At 40.3% G+C, this 16,703-nt stretch overlaps 1 protein-coding gene across 1 annotated transcript in view; it reads right to left on the reverse strand.

Moving 5' to 3' along the window:
* LOC128848763 (plasmanylethanolamine desaturase-like) overlaps positions 1-16,703 on the reverse strand; it is an 81,398-nt gene that overhangs the window by 26,794 nt on the left and 37,901 nt on the right. The window contains exons 2-3 of the mRNA XM_054048911.1: positions 13,420-13,539; positions 1,312-1,403 (exon numbers count right to left, since the gene is read on the reverse strand). Of these exons, the coding sequence (XP_053904886.1) occupies positions 1,312-1,403; positions 13,420-13,539 (212 nt within the window). The remainder of the gene's footprint in view (positions 1-1,311; positions 1,404-13,419; positions 13,540-16,703) is intronic.

Below are 16,703 nucleotides of genomic sequence, written 5' to 3' on the forward strand. Positions count from 1 at the left end.
ATTAATATTTTGTTTTGTGAAAGGAAGGCATATATGCTATACCACATACAAAATTAAGTGAGGATAAGATGGAGCTTTTGTAATGTATATCATACGAATGGTCTCATCAACCCTATTACATTCATATTACTAAACAGCTTCACATATAGTATTTCAATGACCTGATTAAGTGCCAGATTTGGCAACTACACACACACACACACACACACACACACACACACACACACACACAAAGATAAGATGGATTCTTTTGTCAAAGATGCATTTGAGATTAACAGCAAGCTGGCAGATTGAATGTGTTACACTGCACTGAGGCAATTACTGTAGTAGGTAAAGCAAGTGATAAAAATTTATTTAGTACAAGGCTGATATTCATTAATATAATTAAACCCCATGTTAAGGTTGTTTAAAGCACTGTAGATCTTCTCTGAGAAGGTCTGTTGAATCTATGACAGAAAAGGCAGACCTGCATAAATGCAGTGCAAGTCTCCATGGACTATGACATTTCTATACCTCCACAGGGAGGCCAGTATTTTAGATTAGTTTGGTTAGCACTGCAGATGTAGCATGCTGATTTACTAAACTCTGATGCAAGTACCAAAAATAATTAGCGTATCAAAGATCACTTTCTTTCCCCTCTTTTATTAGTGTGCTAAATATGGCATTGTCACAAGGAAATAACTTATTTCACTGATGTTCAGACACTAACGGCAGACTTCACAAAACTGTACGTTTCTAATAAGATCTGTTTTTTTCCAGTGCTGATTTTTTTTTTAAATGAACATATTATACAATTGCACAAAAGTCACACAATTACACCCCTCCTTCCACATATCTCAGTATAAGGTACTAATAAGCATTTCTAAAAATTAAACAGTTACTTTGGTGCTCCGATACTATAGTAATAGGCACAGTAGAAATACCTAGATTTAGTGCAAAAGCTTTTCTGAACTGCATTTTATGTGTCACAGATTAAACTTGTTCAGTGGATAACCTGAGCACTAAATGCTTTTACAGCATCCGCTTTATTAAAAAATTAATTCTTATTGGGTGGGTTCACAGAAAAATACTCTCTTTGAAACAAGTTAATTTCTTCAGTGTTTTAAGTGAGATCCATTTCTCAATACATAAGAAAGAATGAACACTGTCTCAAGAGTTTTGGTCAAGGTTCCCAGGTATTGCTGGTGGATGGGTGCATAAAACCAGAAAGACACCCACAACCCTTCCTAATTTTTTATCTTCAGAAAGCATATTAAAATGATTTATTTCTGGTCTACTGCTCATATTGAATGCAAGTCAACTTCTCCTTACCTTGCCAATGACAGGGATATCAACGGAACCCCAGGTATCAGCTCCCCAGTGAACCATGCCTGAGGCAAAATCAGCCGTAATAATTCCAGCAACTGGAAATAAAAAAAAATGTTAACAGTAGAAGCTAATCTACACACTGAAGTTACATCAACCACTTACCCTATGCAGCAGAATTTTTTTTTAAAAAAAGTCACTGATTTCCAAAGCAAAAATACTTTTTATGAGACCACACAAACCTAGAAAAATTCAGTTTAATCAATCTCAATGAAAAGAAATGTAAAGTCTCTATTTAAAAACATATTAAAAAGCTGCTTCTGGAATCAGGCAGAATCAGAAATCAGTTTTACATATAAAAATGCAGCAAGTCAGCAGATGCCAACTTCATTTTAATAGTAATCCATTAATCAGTTTTTAAAGGTTTCTCTATTGTAGGTTTACTTAACCCAACCTAGCACAAAATAATGGGGTTAGCCCAGTGTTTCTTCAACATTTTTTCAACCATATTCTTCCTTATCTCTCTCTCCCTTTCTCTATGTGGCCTGTACTGTTTCGTATTTTCATTGAAATACCTTCCAGAAATGCCTTTTATTCCAGCAACGTAAGATGGTTCCATTGTGCTGAGAGCCTTTTCCAAAAGAGCAAAATTCTCCCGAGACTGGGGTTTCCAGATCTGAATGCTTAATTTCATATTCTATCTCAACAAGGGCAAGGCTTCAAAAATACTGGATCAGGGTTTATTGTGATTAAACTACGAGAGCTACTTATATTGAACTATTCCCTCATTTTCAAATGCTGGTTCAATATTAACATCTAGCAAAAATGCTGAAGATTTGTATTACTATTTCATAAGCTTTATATACAGCATATCAGTAACTCCATCTACTGTCCATAAAACTCTATTCTAGTTATTCAAATACAACTAAAAGGAAAGGGTTTTTTTAAATGGGCTAATTATCTAACTCCAAGATTCATGATTTGCCTGTCAAACTAAAGCCAAGTTGTTCATTCAAAACAATTGCAGTACCAGTTACTTTTCCTCCGATCAATTCTTTGCATTGTCCTGCTTAGCTACCATGTAAACAAACTCCCCTTCACAGTAAATAAATTCTTCATGCAAACCATCTTTGTCCTGAATTTAAAAAAAATATTTGAAATCAGTATGACATGTTGTCACTGCAACAACTAGATTTAATAACCACCCTGAACTTGTATTCATAGATTCCAAGGCCAGAAGGGACCAGTGTGATCATGTAGTCTGATCGCCCATAAAACACAAGCTATTTAACTTCCCAAAAATAATTCCTAGAGCAGATCTTTTAGTAAAAACATCCAGTCTCAATTTAAAAATTGTCAGTGATAGAGAATCCACAATGACGCTTGGTATATTGTTCCAATACTTAATTACTTGCATTGTTAAAAATGCATGCTTTATTTCCAATCTGGATTTGTCTAGCTTCAACTTCCAGCATTGCATCATGTTAGATCTTTCTCTGCTAGACTGAAGAGACCATTATTAAATATTTGTTCCCCATGAAGATATTTATAGACTGTAATCAAGTCACCCCTAAACCGTCTCTTTGTTAAACTAAATAAATTGAGCTCCTTGAGTCTAACACTATGAAGCATGTTAGTATTCAGACTAAAGGATTTTCCTAAAGTCAACTGCACTTATCCTAATATTTCAAATGGGCCATTAATTTCATAGTCTATTTTAAGGGCCAAACCCCAAAGTCTGATGGATTTTCATAGGAGTTTACTTGAGCACGGGCTGGCATAAAAACAGAGTGAGGACTTAAAGATTTCGCCTTCTAATAGTGTCCTCTACGTTACATAAAATATTTCTTCCTCCATCTGGGAGATCTTATTTGTCAAAATTTAGAAATGTAGATAATTTCATTGGGAGCAGGATTATACCCTTAATTCAGTCTTCCTCTAACATGCAAACTGGGCATAATTCACAAAAATAGCACTATAACAACAAATGTGACAGTTAGTTATGTTTCATGGCGTGACTACCACCGGTATAGAAAAATGGGTAAATCCTTGTCTTCTGTCAGGTCAGCAGCGGTGGTGCCCACATGAGGTACAGGAATTTTTATTCACAGTTCTGCCTCTTCTTCCATGCAGGCAAACTCCCCAGCTGATGACTGCAAAGTCTGTATAATATAGGTTAGTCTGCCTTGACTTCCTAATTTCAGTCACTCAGCCCAAGCTATACATCTGATTAGACAGTTTTGTGGGCATCTGTACCTCTGTGGTCATGCCCTGGAAAATGTGATGTGCAGAAAATGTATTAAAATTGCAGCGCTAGTATTTTAATGCTCAGGGGTTTCCTGGTCCTGCTTGCAGGCTAGGGAGCTCTGTAGGGAAGCATAAAAGCAGCAAACAAAAAGCCTAGAGAAAGGTGGGGCAAGTTATGCCTCTGTTTTAGGGAGCAACCTGCTTTGTGTTTCATCATTCTGAATTCTGAGAAAAAAAGTAGTGTTACATTGCAACCTTCCATAAAGAGTATTTTATCTAACTTCTCTGTTGGTATGCTATTACACATACCAGAAAACCATCAGGTTAGTCAAAACAACTGAACTGTTTTTTGCAACACAAATTAAACATTTGAAAGGTTCCAAATGTTTTTTCCATTTCTGTCCACTCCCATGGTGTGACTGTCACTGCCTTACACAAATAGGTTTGACTAGCAATAACCTCAGCTCAAAAACCTCCTTAACCGGTTTATCCCATTTTAAGAGGCAAAAGAGACAGCACCTTTCTGCCACCCATGACAGAGAGGTCTTGGGATAAGATCAGAAGTAGACAGGTGAGACAGAGAGCTGAAAAGAGCCCTCAGTTAGGGAGATTTTAGGTGAAGAAAAGAAAAGGCGACCTATGAAGGAAGCTCCATGTGCCTAGCTGATACAGGCAATGGCCTCTGGAACCAATTTTTTTCCAAGTGGGGGCACAGAAAGGGTAAAAGCATCCTCTGGACAATCTCCTCGACACTGCTTTCCTCCTCTTTCTTCTACCTCGGGGGCGGAGCAGCTAAGAGATTTGTCCAGCCCTGTGACAAGTGTCTGAAGCACAGTGAAAGTGCCCTGTATCAGCCCTGCCTCAGGTGAACCAGTGACCATCTGCGAAGAGGAGCCAGTGCCCCATGTTCATACAATGCCCACAACAAAGTGCTGGAGAGTGGAGTTGCAGTGAATTCCTGGCTAGCTTCTTTTTCTTTCCCAGCTGAAGAATGAAGCAGGTTGAAAAGGTTCAAGATGCCACCTCAGTATGAGGCACCTGCTGCTTCTTCAACACAGGCAAGAATCAACTGGGGAGTCTGGCTGCATGGAGGTGAGAAGGAGCTGGAGTGGACATGAAAATTTCTGTATCCTGACTGTGTATCACCATCTGATGCACTGAGGATAGAAACGGACAGTGCTTAATTTGTACTGAAAGAGGTGACCGGGTTCAAGCATTTTTTTTTAACATTCATAACTGATGCAGCAAGCTCAGAGGTGCCTGGCTAGGGACTGCCACACCTAGAGTTACTGGAAACGTGCTTATGGCACGTCTGTATCAGTGGCAGCCACACCATGGGAAACAGAGAAGGCATGATGGTGTGGCATGAAGGTTGTATCGACATCAACTTGGGACGGCCACATTACTTACAAGTGGTAAAGTCACATGAAAATTATTCAAATACATCAACAGTGTTGGTAAAGTCTTTATACCATACAGTCACATATTCTATGCATTCCACATCCTTTACGGAAAAAAACATTTTAGAAACTGTTTGAAGGAGTTTTCAAAACTTTTATATCCCTCCACTTGTAAGGTCAGGTTCTCTTAATGCCCTTAGCCCAATGATGTAGGGTTCAGAATGATAAAGATTTTCTAAAATACATTTTAGAAACCTCTAAAACATGATTAGAATAGATTTTCTATGCAGAATAATGTGGTGTTTTTAAGGTTTTGCTCTTAAAGGACTCAAAGCAAGTTTTAAGATTGGGCATCTCAGAGCTAAAAGCCAGTGGTTTACGCACTGGAAAGCTGGCAATGTCCCCATCACACTGGCTGGTATAAAATTTCACGTTTCTGGTCTGATGGGTTTCAAGATAGATATCTGACTTTAAACTTGTCACTGTTCCTAAATTGTTCCTAGGCCAATGTAATTCTGTGGGAAATTCCATATTTATGAGACAGGAGGAAACAGGCAAGTTGTTTAAAAATAAAAGTCTGGAGGGGTTTGAATGTTTGAAGTAGTCCCAGATGAGACTGATTAGTGATGGTGAGTTGGCCAAAGGTGTCTGATAACCATTATCACACAGCCTTTCAATTTACCAACACCATGTGTGTTATAGAAGGTATTATCATAATTGTGTTTTGATGTTGTTTAATTCTTGCACTATGCATCTGTATTGTAAAACACACTATTCGGAGATTCATAAGTAACTAGAAAAATATTGGTTGTTTGAAATAAATCGTACACATATATTTTAGTATACGGGAAGTTTTTAAATACTTCATTTAAAAAAAGGATAATGTTTAACAACAGTGCAAGAAACTAAAAACCCCCACAGGCTTTTGGGTTTTACTCTCAAGGTCAACTGATATCATTAGACTTACATGAACTCACTTCAAGTTACAGCAGGGAAATCATGTTAGGAAATATGGGTCAAGTCATCAAGCAGTAATAAAGCTGTTACCTCCAGACTTAGTATTTGAAATATTCTTTGAAACCTGTCATAGTTTAGTATTTCCATTATTAGAATGACATTTAACAATGAACTATATCAAATGACTAAAAAACCAAAGGCCACTTAAAATGAATATCAAGTCAAATGTATCAGGAAAAAATTTACAAACCAAATAACGTCACATTTTATTTAGTCGATAGCCATTTTGTCCCTATACATAAGACATGAAAGAAAAAAGTGGAGAAAATGTATTAAGCTTCAAGTTAATGAAATAACTATGCTATTTAGAGAGCTTCAGAAAGGTTTTTATATGGCAACTGATATGGGCCTCCCTTGATGCAGCATATGAGTACAAAGAGTAAATGATATGTAAATATGAATTATAGGCACATCAGACGGATGAAGTGACATCATCAAGCAGATGAAGTGACAAATGTAAGTCACTCAAATAGCACAATCATAAGCATGGTATAAAAATGTATGTTGTGATATCCTCAAATGTATATTCTCATTTACAGTTTAGGGAGAGATTTTCAAAAGTGCTCAGCTTTTGACTGACTACATTTGCTCCCGATTAAGTCAACAGGAGCTTTATAATTGATCTGAAAGGGAGTTGGGATAGGCCAGTGCCAAATGCTTTTGAAAATCCCACCCTAAATTGTTTTCATGAAGAGAGTTTAAGCTTGTGTGACAACTTTGGTATTTCAAGTATCTCCAAGTGCTTCAAAAAAGGAAAAATTAGATACAAACTGAATACTCATTATACTTGCAAACCCTTGGCATTAGAACCTGTTTAACTAAGCAAAAGGGTGGGTGCATCAATGCTGGCCCTTATTCTTTTCAGAAACTGCCAGTCGTCCAGATGAACTGACAATCACCCGACACTGCCACCCCTATCAACTGCTGATTTTGTGTCTCCCCTCTGCCTATCTTCAGCTCCTGATTTACAATCCAACCACTCCTCATTGTGCTTCTAGATGGATCATTCTTATATGGATCATTATTAAATTCTAGCAAACCTGGTACCCTCTAGCCCCTGCAAAGAATTAGATGGAGCTACTACAGAGGCAGCTGCGCAGACAAGCAGGGGACAGCCAAAACAGATCTCTGTGGTTGCTAGCAGGAATAGGCACATACATGCTAGAACATCCACATTGCCCGTATGCTGTCTGGGTTACTTACTGGGGACCCAAATAATTTTTTAGGAGTTAAACCTGAACACCCTCAAACACAGTTTTATTATATAATATATATAGTGTTTCAAACAATCATAAGAATCAACCAAAGTGGTATCACTTTTTGCACATTTGTTTTATTTTTGTATTTTCTAATTACATTGAATTCAGTAAAGGTGTTATATTTCATGTATCCAGGCATTCCATATGTACTAGATAAGATATACCTTTCCATTAGTTAAATTTGGGGCTAAAAAATAAATGGTTGAGTGTCCTTTTAAAGAACTAAGTAGACTAGAGTACAGTTTAAATGAATAATTCATTTTTTAAAAAATGGAACAAAGTAATATAAGTGGGGTGCATTAATTCCCAAGCAAGTGAAATTTATTGTCATGTAAGTGCCCATTGGGAATAATTTATGCACCTTCTAGTAAGAAAATATTTTAAATTTAAATTTACATATTTTGCTTATTAGGACTAACCTTGCCAGGATCCTTTTTGGAGGTGCCAAGCCCTCTGGTGTGGACTTTATAAAGTGTCATTATTTTTCCTGCTAAGTGGAAACACATACATGGGTGTTTTCCAAGAGAAATGTTCTGTGCATACTGGGCTTCTCACATGCTCTTTGTAAACTCAGCTTGTCAGTCTGCAGACTAGATTACAGAAGTCTTTTATTTTGCCTTGTACAATCAAAACCAAGTAAAACTAAGTATCTCTTGTTTCAGAACCTCTTCACTCAAATGCATTAAATCAAACCAAATCAATGGTAGTATATTAAATTACAAAACAAGAAGAAAACTTCACTACAAACTACCTGGGTCAAAAGGAAAGGAAAGCAGCATTCACTTACAATACATACAATATTCTTAACAACCTAATCTCTCTCCATCATCTCTCATTACGACTGAATGCAAACACAAACAAAGAGCTCCAGAAAATATATTTCAGTCATCACAGGTCTTTGTGAGAAGCACAACCATTGTGAAATTCTAAGGTTTATAAAACAGAACAGATTTTTAAATCATTCTTTATTAAAGCACAGCTGAAGTCGATGTTAAATCTTCACTCTCTAAAATGTTCAAAAGCACTGATGCTTGCAAGGTGTTAATAAAGCAAATCCATTCAGATCACAGTAGTTTGCCTGGCTAGAATTAAAAGCATAACCCCCGAGACAGACTCCAATGCTCCCCTCACCTCCTGCTGTGGGACAGGGATGGGATACTGCTGTTGGGCCCTGCATAAGAGAAGATAGCAATGGAAGCCTCCTACTTCACATACCAGTCTCTCTCCTCTCTGAAGAAGATTAATGTGGATACTCTACCACGCAGGACAAAAACAGGACATGGCTAGGATTGGAAAGGTAGGGGGTTGGGGGAGAGAGAGACACACAGGAGAGGTATATTCCTCTCCAGAAACTACATAAGGATATACCACTCTGTGACGCTCCCACACCCCTCCAAGAGTTCACAGTGTGTTATCAACAGCTGGGGTACAGTCCAAAGGGGAAGTACAACCAGAATGAGCCAGCAAGGTGATATGGGGATTGTGACCCTAGATATCCATGGATCCATAGCTTTTTCGGTCTGTGGCCTCACTATACCCTAATGGACTCCCACGCTGGGTGAATGAGCTGACCCAGAAATATTGCATTAGTGAGTTCAACTTTTTGGGTTTGAGAGGAGGGCTGGAAATACTTCACAAAACAGTCAACGTGGAAGCAAGAAGTACAAGAAAGCATTTATATAAGGGTTTCCCGCTTATTTTAGCGGGCTCTAGAGATTTAGATAGTTGGGATAAGCCTCCGAACTATTCACCTATTAACAATAATTACAACTGATTTAAAATATCTTAAGGCATTCCTATGCTTCACCTACAACAACACTGCCTTCCTATAACTCTACATGTAGATAATTGGAAAGAGATTTAACTTAAAAAAGGAACAAACAAATATGAGACCAACAGTGGTCATACTAAAAATACCTCTGGGAAAAAAATTAAGCCATATATATAAATGGGGCAAGACTAGCTGAGATAGATGTCCAGGGACAGGAAATTCCACATTCAAAGTCTACGCACACAGCAAAGGCCAACCCATAAAGCAACAGAGTGGGAGCTCTAGAACACAACTTATCAATAAAAAGGAAACTTCAACAAGGCTGTTTTCAGTATAGCCAGTGCCTGCATCATTAGAAACCAAGGGGCCAATTTAAACTTAATCCACCACTTTATAGGCAGCCAATGTAAAGAACAAAAAGATGGACAGGCATAATATGATTTTTCAAAACAATGAGCAAGGATACTGCTTCAAGCGACAGAGAGGCAAAACTGGAAGGAGTCATGCTATTAGGAAATTAAAGACATAAGCCTCATGGGCAGGGGGACTGCAAAGTATTAGAAAGATAAGACAACCTGCACATATTATGCACAAACATTCCCAAATAATCAAACTCACACATTCACTCATCCCACACATGGCTTTCCACAGTCAGATCAGTGCTTGCTTTAATGATAACTGAAGATGAGTTACATCTCTAATTGGTATTAACTCTCCTGTAAGCCCACATAAAATCACTGTACAGGCAATGAAATTCCAGGCAACCTCAGAGGCTTTTGTCGTTTATATTTTTTTTAAATCATGGTTATCCTCTTAAGAGCTTCCTAAAGCAAGAGGCCATATTAAACTTCTAGTAGCACTAAACCAATTGTTCTATAAAGTCAAGTATAATGACGATGGCACATCTGTTCCACTACAGCTAAAGACTAGGTGGACTTTTCAGTACAAATCCTTTACTAGATCTTCAATCATTTCAAAACAAGTCAGTTGTTTTATAGCTTATTTCATAGGGAGTATTGCCAATTTCTAAGGGAAGTGGGTGGGAAGGACATTTTTAAACAACCTGGAAAAACTGCTGACAAGCAGTATAAGTAAGGGCAGGTCTACACAGCCGCTTAAGTCTAACTTATGTTGCTCAGGAGTGTGAAAAAGCCCCACCCCACTTGAGCAACGCAAGTCTTGAACTGTCCACACTGCTTTCCCACTGACATAGCTTCCGCTTCTCACCGAGGTGGAGTAATTATGCTAATGGCAGAGCGCTCTCCCATTGGCATAGTGTTTCTTCACCAGACTTGGTGCAGCTGTTTTGATGTAGCGCTGTAGTGTAGACTTGCCCTGGTGACATGTAATGTGATTCCAAATACCACTGCACTCAACTGGATTACATGAGCTTGAGTGAATAATCAGTGTCAATTACAGATTGAATTGGAAAAATTCATTTTTAATAAGGTTAGCCCCAGATCCTGCACTTGAATCCATGGAGCTGGGCCCCTGTGACTGCAGGGAGACCCAGCAAAGTCACTGAGGTTCTGCTGCACGGATCAGATTGCAGGATCAGGGCCTTAGTCTCTGAAAGCAAACAAGTGCCTTCAGACTATTTCAGGAAATGAAAACTGGAAATAAAATCAAGAATGTCTTTATAGTTGTTTGAGAACTGGGTGAAGAGAACGCATCTGAGCTGTTAAAATATTTGTATTATGGTTGCAATAATATGTCCATAAGGTATTCATCAGAAAATATTCTTGTATCCGTACTTCTCAAGACTATGCTCTCCCACGTATAACACTCCTGGAGTGTGGCTGGAACAAACTTTTGTACAAGTTCCCCTTGTGAATTAAATTCATACCAGCAGTACAGGAGCACTACATTATCCATAAAGTGCTCCTATCCCTGCCTCATATACCCAGCACTTGAGAGGCCTTTTGTGGGATACAAGTAGGGTTACCATACGTCCGGTTTTTCCCGGACATGTCTGGCTTTTCGGCAATCAAACCCCCGTCCGGGGGGAACTGCCAAAAAGCCGAACATGTCCAGGAAAAATACCGGCCGGGCACTTCCTCTCCCACGGCTGCTCCGCTCCTCCCCGGACTCAGACTTCAGCTCTGTTTAAGAGCCAAGCTGCCCGAGCCAGCACTACCGGCTTCGGGCAGCCCCCGTGCCTCCGGACCCTGCGCCGCCGGCCGGGCACTTCCCTTCCCGGGCTCCAGCTGCTCTGCTCCGGCGGCTGGGGTCCGGAGGCAAGGGGGCTGCCCGAAGCCGGTAGCGCTGGCTCAGGCAGCTTGGCTCTTAAACAGAGCCGAAGAGTCAGGGGAGGAGCAGAGCAGCTGGAGCCGGGGATGAGAAGTGCCCGGCCGGCGGCTGGGGTCCGGAGGCAAGGGGGCTGCCCAAAGCCGGTAGCGCTGGCTCAGGCAGCTTGGCTCTTAAACAGAGCCGAAGAGTCAGGGGAGGAGCAGAGCAGCCGAAGCCCGGAAGGGGAAGTGCCTGGCCGGGGGCGCAGGGTCCGGAGGCATGGGGGCTGCCCGAAGCCCAAGCGCTTCATGGTTTGCCGGGCAGCCTCCAGACCCTGCGCCCCTGGCTGGGAGCTTCCCTTCCCAGGCTCCAGCTGCGCTGGGGAAGTGCCGGCCGGGGGCGCAGGGTCTGGAGGCTGCCCGGCAAACCGTGAAGCTTGTAGCACTCGGGGAGCCCTTTTCACGTGGCTGGGAGGGAGGAGGGGGAGTTAGGGCAGGGACTTTGGGGAAGGGGCAAGGAAGGGGTGGAGTTGGGGCGGGACCAGGGGTGGGAAAGGGGTGGGACCAGGGCCCGTGGAGTGTCCTCTTCTTTTATTTTTTTAAATATGGTAACCCTAATACAAGGTGAATGAGGATTTCAACTGAATCTGGTCCTAAACTATTTTTCCACAGCTCAATTGGCTGGACAACCTAACATTGCAATTGCAAAGCCAGTTGGCTTCACTAGAGAGGAATAGCTACTGCTCTAACTGGACACCTGAAATGGAATCGGTCTAGCACCCTGAGAATGCCCATGTTTGTACATCAGGTTTTTATTTACAGTTGAGGCATTAAAATAGACTTCACAGTTGATTGGTTCTTCTAGACCTGTGGAATTAGGCACTCTAAGTACCTTAGTATTTGGAGTATGATAGTGCAGATACTACAGAGGGCAAAACAAATAATATAGATACAAATAAATTGTGATAAACCAATTCTTTTTATTTTTCAGTGGAAGTTTTGAGTTTGTGTTGCTACAGACAGACTTGCCGTAAATTTGTTGCTGCATTTATATTTACTATGTTTAAAAGAGGGATGAAATAGACTTTAGACATGCTGGTGAAATATTTATAAAACCACAAAGAAGCTATGTAACTGGAAGAGAGGAAAATAAAATAGCTCACACATGGGATCAAATATACAAGTCTAACTTTTAACCTGACAGTTTCCCCACAATGCAACTGAGTACACTGCCAGCATGTCACAGATCTGCAACACCTGAGCTGGAAGGGGGGGAAAAAGTGATTAAAAGAGGGTGCAATAACGTAATTCTGTCCTTAACACATTCATCCCAGTATACTCCTGCAGATCTGTTCCAAAACAAAGGCATCCTTAAAAGTACAGCCCTCCTCTACTTCACAAGAGTTTCTAACAAGTTTCTCCCCTTCACGAAAATATCAGCAAAACATTTTTTCCAGGATGGCACTAAAGTTCAGGGTTTCTTCCCTCCCTTTCTCATTATTTCAATATATTTAAGTACTACAGATGAAAATTTCACAAACCATATGTTACAAAGAGCAACTTAGACATGGCATTATAACAATGTCCAGAAAGTCTATAAGCCCGAGGTAATGTCACCAAGTGAATGCTAATTATGGTGGAAAAGACACTATATGGACACCAATTCATCGAGTAGTAAATGTGATAATAGAATCCACTGATCCTTTCTCAGTGTTCTCTCTTCATTTTTTATATATTAGGGTAACCAATGTCCTGATTTTATAGGGACAGTCCTGATATTTGGGGGTTTTTCTTATATAGATACCTATTACTTCCCACCCCCGTCCCGATTTTTCACACTCGCTATCTGGTCACCCTATTATATATACACACATACATAAGTTAAGCACATAAGTGCTTTGCTGATTGCGGACTATAATTCTATATCCTGCTATTTCAAAAATACAGAACATAGGAGCTTATTCAACTCCTATGGCCTAGAACAATACTGCCATATTGCCTGTGTATATGGGTAGTTGCAATACCAACCTTAGTTCTGAATTTCTCTACATTTCTGATTTTGCAATTCTTACAGCTAAATTAAAAACACGTTTACAACAATATCTGCCATATTGCTGCAAAATGTGAAGATCTGAACTGTGTGTATTGATAATTTTAAAATATGTTGAGGGTTAAAAGACTGAAATACTTACCTACACCTGCTATTATTTTATAAAGATGATTTGCTGAAAAATGGATTAACAGGAGCAGAAAGTCAACTGTGACCAAGATTATGCAAAGGATAACAGAAACCCATTCTTGCAACCGTTTACCTAAAAAAGAGAAAAAATAAGAAAAAATAAATTTAGTGCAAACTGACTGGAGAGGAGGAAGGAGAAGGACACCGTGGAAGAAGGTGGTGGGAAAAAAGTGAAGGAGAAAAAGAAGAAAAAACGACAAGTATATTACAAACACTGTTTGTCCTACTAAAAAACTATTCATCCTTCTACTGTGATTCCTTAGTAAATCTTGCCCAGAACACAGGCGCTAAAGGTATGCAAGTGAGTGGATCATAAGAAACAGAAATAACCAATTGCAGTCAGCAAAGTCTTCTGCTCAAGGTCTAATGTTTATAGCGAGGAAAATAACGCTTGGGTTTGGAACCTGACCAGCCCAAGGAACTCTCCCATCTTGAAAGCAGTCAGCTGCTAGCCTTTCCTTTGGGCACCTGCATAAAGAAAGGATTAGCAGAGCTGAAGTTAACCTGTGGAGCAAGGTAGTGCTCAAGCAATCCGTCAGAAGACGGAGAATAAGGCCTCAGTCTTGCCCAGTGATCCAATGTACTTTTCCTATCTTTTCAATACGTGAGGTATTTTCCAAGAAGCTGTGAGAAGAGAGACAGCTTGCTTCTTTGCTTCATTAGACCTTAAGAAGCCCTCATCATAAAAGTGGACTAGCCTCTGCCCTCAGTTTATCATCTCTCTCTCAGGAGGTCATGGAGGAAAGTGCTAGGACTCAGTCATTAAAATTGTGTTTTCTACTCCTTTTAAATAATTTAAATCCTAAATAAATAAAATTTAGCATGTGAGACAGTGCATCAGGTGCAAACCCAAGTGTCAACGTAGGCTACACATGGGGTCTTTTGCAGTGTCATGGTACCAAATCTTGTCTTGCCACAGTTTAGTATCACCTCAGATTACCTACAGCAGAGGCAAGTGCCACAAGCTTCAGCTGTAAAGACTCTAGCACAGTAAAGGCTCTTACATTTGCATGGCCACCCGCAGCTCCCAGTCGCCACGAAATGGCGGCCAGCACATTCCTGTGGCCCACACTGCTTCCCGCAGCTCCCATTGGCCAGGAATGGTGAACTGCGGCCACTGGGAGCTGTGGGTGGCCGTGCAAATGAAAACAAACTGTCTGGCGGCCAGCCGGTGGATTACCCTGGCAGGCCACAGGTTGCCCACTACTGTTCTAGCACCTGGCCAACCCAAATATGCACTCTTCCACTGCCTTCAACTCCACGTTCTGCCCTGGGCCACAGACATCCTGCTTCCGAGATTCACTTCTCCCACCTGGCCTCCTAACTGTCACAGAGTCTCCTCCTGGGTTTATGGCCCATCTTCCACCTCAACTGGAGGTTTAGAGCAGCATAACGACCACCGTTAGCAGGCTCCCCAGACGGCTGTCTGCTGACCAGACACTGCTCAGCTGATTCAGCTCACCAATCCACAAGGCGCCCAACCCTAAACTTCCAACTTCCACCTCAGAAACATCTCCCAAGCCATTCAAGACAGCGGAGCTAGCCATATTAAGGCCTGCAGTCGATTTAGCTGATTTAAATTACTTAAAAGGGGCATAGAATTTAGAAACCATCCACAGCTGGTGTAAAATCAGCATGTCATCTTTGAACTCAATGGAGCTAGCCCGATTTACACCAACCAACGATCTGACCCCAGGATTAAATCATCAAAAATCTTAATTCTCAGGCAGACTCAGAGAGCGATGACAAACTGAGGGCAGACGCTTGTCTATTCCTTATAATTCAGGTTATGTAAGGACTAATGGCCTCTACTAACAAAAACATCTCTTCTTTTACCTTCAGGAAAAATCACCACACAGGCTGAGAGTACAGGAAAAGTGAAACTATTATTAATTAAGTATCAGAGGGGTAGCCATGTTAGTCTGGATCTGTAAAAAGCAACAGCGAGTCCTGTGGCACCTTTAAGACTAACAGATGTATTGCAGCATAAGCTTTCGGGGGTGAAAGAAGTATGCATCTGACGAAGTGGGCATTCACCCACGAAAGCTTATGCTCCAATACATGTTAGTCTTAAAGGTGCCACAGGACTCTATTATTAATTAATGTCAGTATTGACTTTGAAGAAGTGCACAGAAATTAGTTAACTCTTTTCAGAAGGTCTCCTACTGACTTGCTGGAAATGTAAGGGTCCAAATAGCCACCTCTCCTTATTACAGTGCCACCAGCTGACTCTTTGTACAACCCCAGTTACTGAATTCAGGCTATTTAAAGAAGGCTTCATAGAAATTGTAAACTTGATTCTGCTCCCTTTGACTTCAATGGTGCATGATCGAGCCTTTTAAGGTTGTGGTACGCCAAATTAAAATGTCAATGTTGCAGATACCTATTAAGAAATTTAGAAGCCTTTAATTGCATAAGAACCTACAAGCACTTTAGCATAGAAAGCTGGCACCATTAATGTCGGGCTAAACACAGCGTAGTAGAATCAACCTTCAAATGCACATGACAATAGTTTTTGGGTTTGGAAAAGTTCCAACATCGCATATAGCATATTGACAACTCTCACAGAGTGTACTATAAGCAATTCTCTACTGGCCCAATCTACTAAAATGATTTATGCACCAAAAGTTTAACTGTACAGTAGGGAGACTGCTGCACATTTGCTCCCTCACAAAGAACTCTTGTCATTCAAGTCACTGGTACAAATGCCGTTCGGGCAGATTTTCGGCTGGTAAGAGATTTAGAGTTTTAAAATAAACCCACCTTCTTTCAGTGCAAAAAGACAACAAACATACTATATGGAATGTATAAAATTTCTTGTGCACAAACAAATATATTTTATGGCAATCACATCACAAAAACACCTCACCAGCATTAAATAAGAGACCTGCCATAACACAACCTGTTTGTTACTCCTCAGAGTGATTAAAATATGATTTTGCCATATTGAAGCACTTTCACCCCTCGCAGTCAGCAAGGCCTTCCCGCTTCACCGTATTCATGATATTTGTTTTAACAGATTACCTGCATGCCTGTCAATATGTTGATGAACAAATATAGGAGCACTTATGATTAAGATGCCTCTATTCTACTACATTAAAATAAATACTTACAAGGAAATGTGTTCAGGTTTGTTTTGGTTTCGGCTCACTGTTTCATTTGGGAAAAGAGTACATAAAATTACTGAAAACATTTTTGTGTTTCCTACTTGCAAATATAGAAAAACTTCTGTTTGAA

Source organism: Malaclemys terrapin, chromosome 14, assembly GCF_027887155.1.
Source record: "Malaclemys terrapin pileata isolate rMalTer1 chromosome 14, rMalTer1.hap1, whole genome shotgun sequence".
NCBI lineage: Eukaryota > Metazoa > Chordata > Testudines > Emydidae > Malaclemys > Malaclemys terrapin.